A 763-nucleotide genomic window follows, 5' to 3' on the forward strand; every position below is an offset into this window, starting at 1 on the left:
GACCCTCCGACAGCGCCCGCTCCCTCGGCGCTGACCCTCCGACAGCGCCCTGCTCCCTCAGCGCTGACCCTCCGACAGCGCCCCGCTCCCTCAGCGCCGTCCCGCCGACTGTGTGGCTCTTGTATAATTTTTGCACGTTTTTTTGGAGAGGGGATGGGAACAGGGAAAGGATTTTTTTGAAAACCGACACTTGCTCTTTTCCAACGCAATTTCCCACGCCCTCATTGCTGGCACAGTTTACACAGCTGCTTGCGCGAACCACTAGGGGCGCTGCAGACGAGCCACAGGCGCGGTGATGTTGCAAAGGGACATTCAGCCGTCCTCAAGTATCCGATTGGTCCATGGAATGGCGACCGATGACTCCTGCCAGCCGACAAGGATGCGATTGGCTCCCGGGTCGCTGAAGAGCTTGTGGGCGCAAACGATATGGCCAGGAGCCCACAGACATTCAGAAAGGGACGTGTTGTCTCTCTCTCTCTCTCACTCTCTAAAATTTCTAAAGCCTCAACCGAGCCGCAGTTTTTTCTTCCCCCTTCTCTTAGGCTTTCAACCGGAAAGTAAGAAATGGCGTCTCGAAGACAAGAAAGGTCGCGAGATTCCGTGGAAATCTTTGACCGTCAAAAGATTGGGGATCGGGAAGACGGTCGGGAAGTTGGAGGAGCCCTGACTCCTTCTCCCCCAGTGAAGCCCAGCGGAGCGCTAACTGAGGCCCAGGCTCTGTTGGAGCTGCTAGGCTCCAGGTGGGAGAGGTCCAAGGTCGGCG

General features: G+C 57.1%; 1 protein-coding gene across 1 annotated transcript in view; it reads left to right on the forward strand.

Annotated features, from left to right (window-relative positions):
• Window positions 1-360, forward strand: part of LOC125488113 (retinol dehydrogenase 11-like) — a 5,220-nt gene extending 4,860 nt beyond the window's left edge. The window contains exon 4 of the mRNA XM_048620981.1: window positions 266-360. Coding sequence (XP_048476938.1) covers window positions 266-360 — 95 coding nt within the window. The remainder of the gene's footprint in view (window positions 1-265) is intronic.
• Window positions 361-763: the final 403 nt, after the last annotated feature.

This window comes from Rhincodon typus, chromosome 50 (genome assembly GCF_021869965.1).
Source record: "Rhincodon typus isolate 14 chromosome 50, sRhiTyp1.1, whole genome shotgun sequence".
NCBI classification, from domain to species: Eukaryota; Metazoa; Chordata; class Chondrichthyes; order Orectolobiformes; family Rhincodontidae; genus Rhincodon; species Rhincodon typus.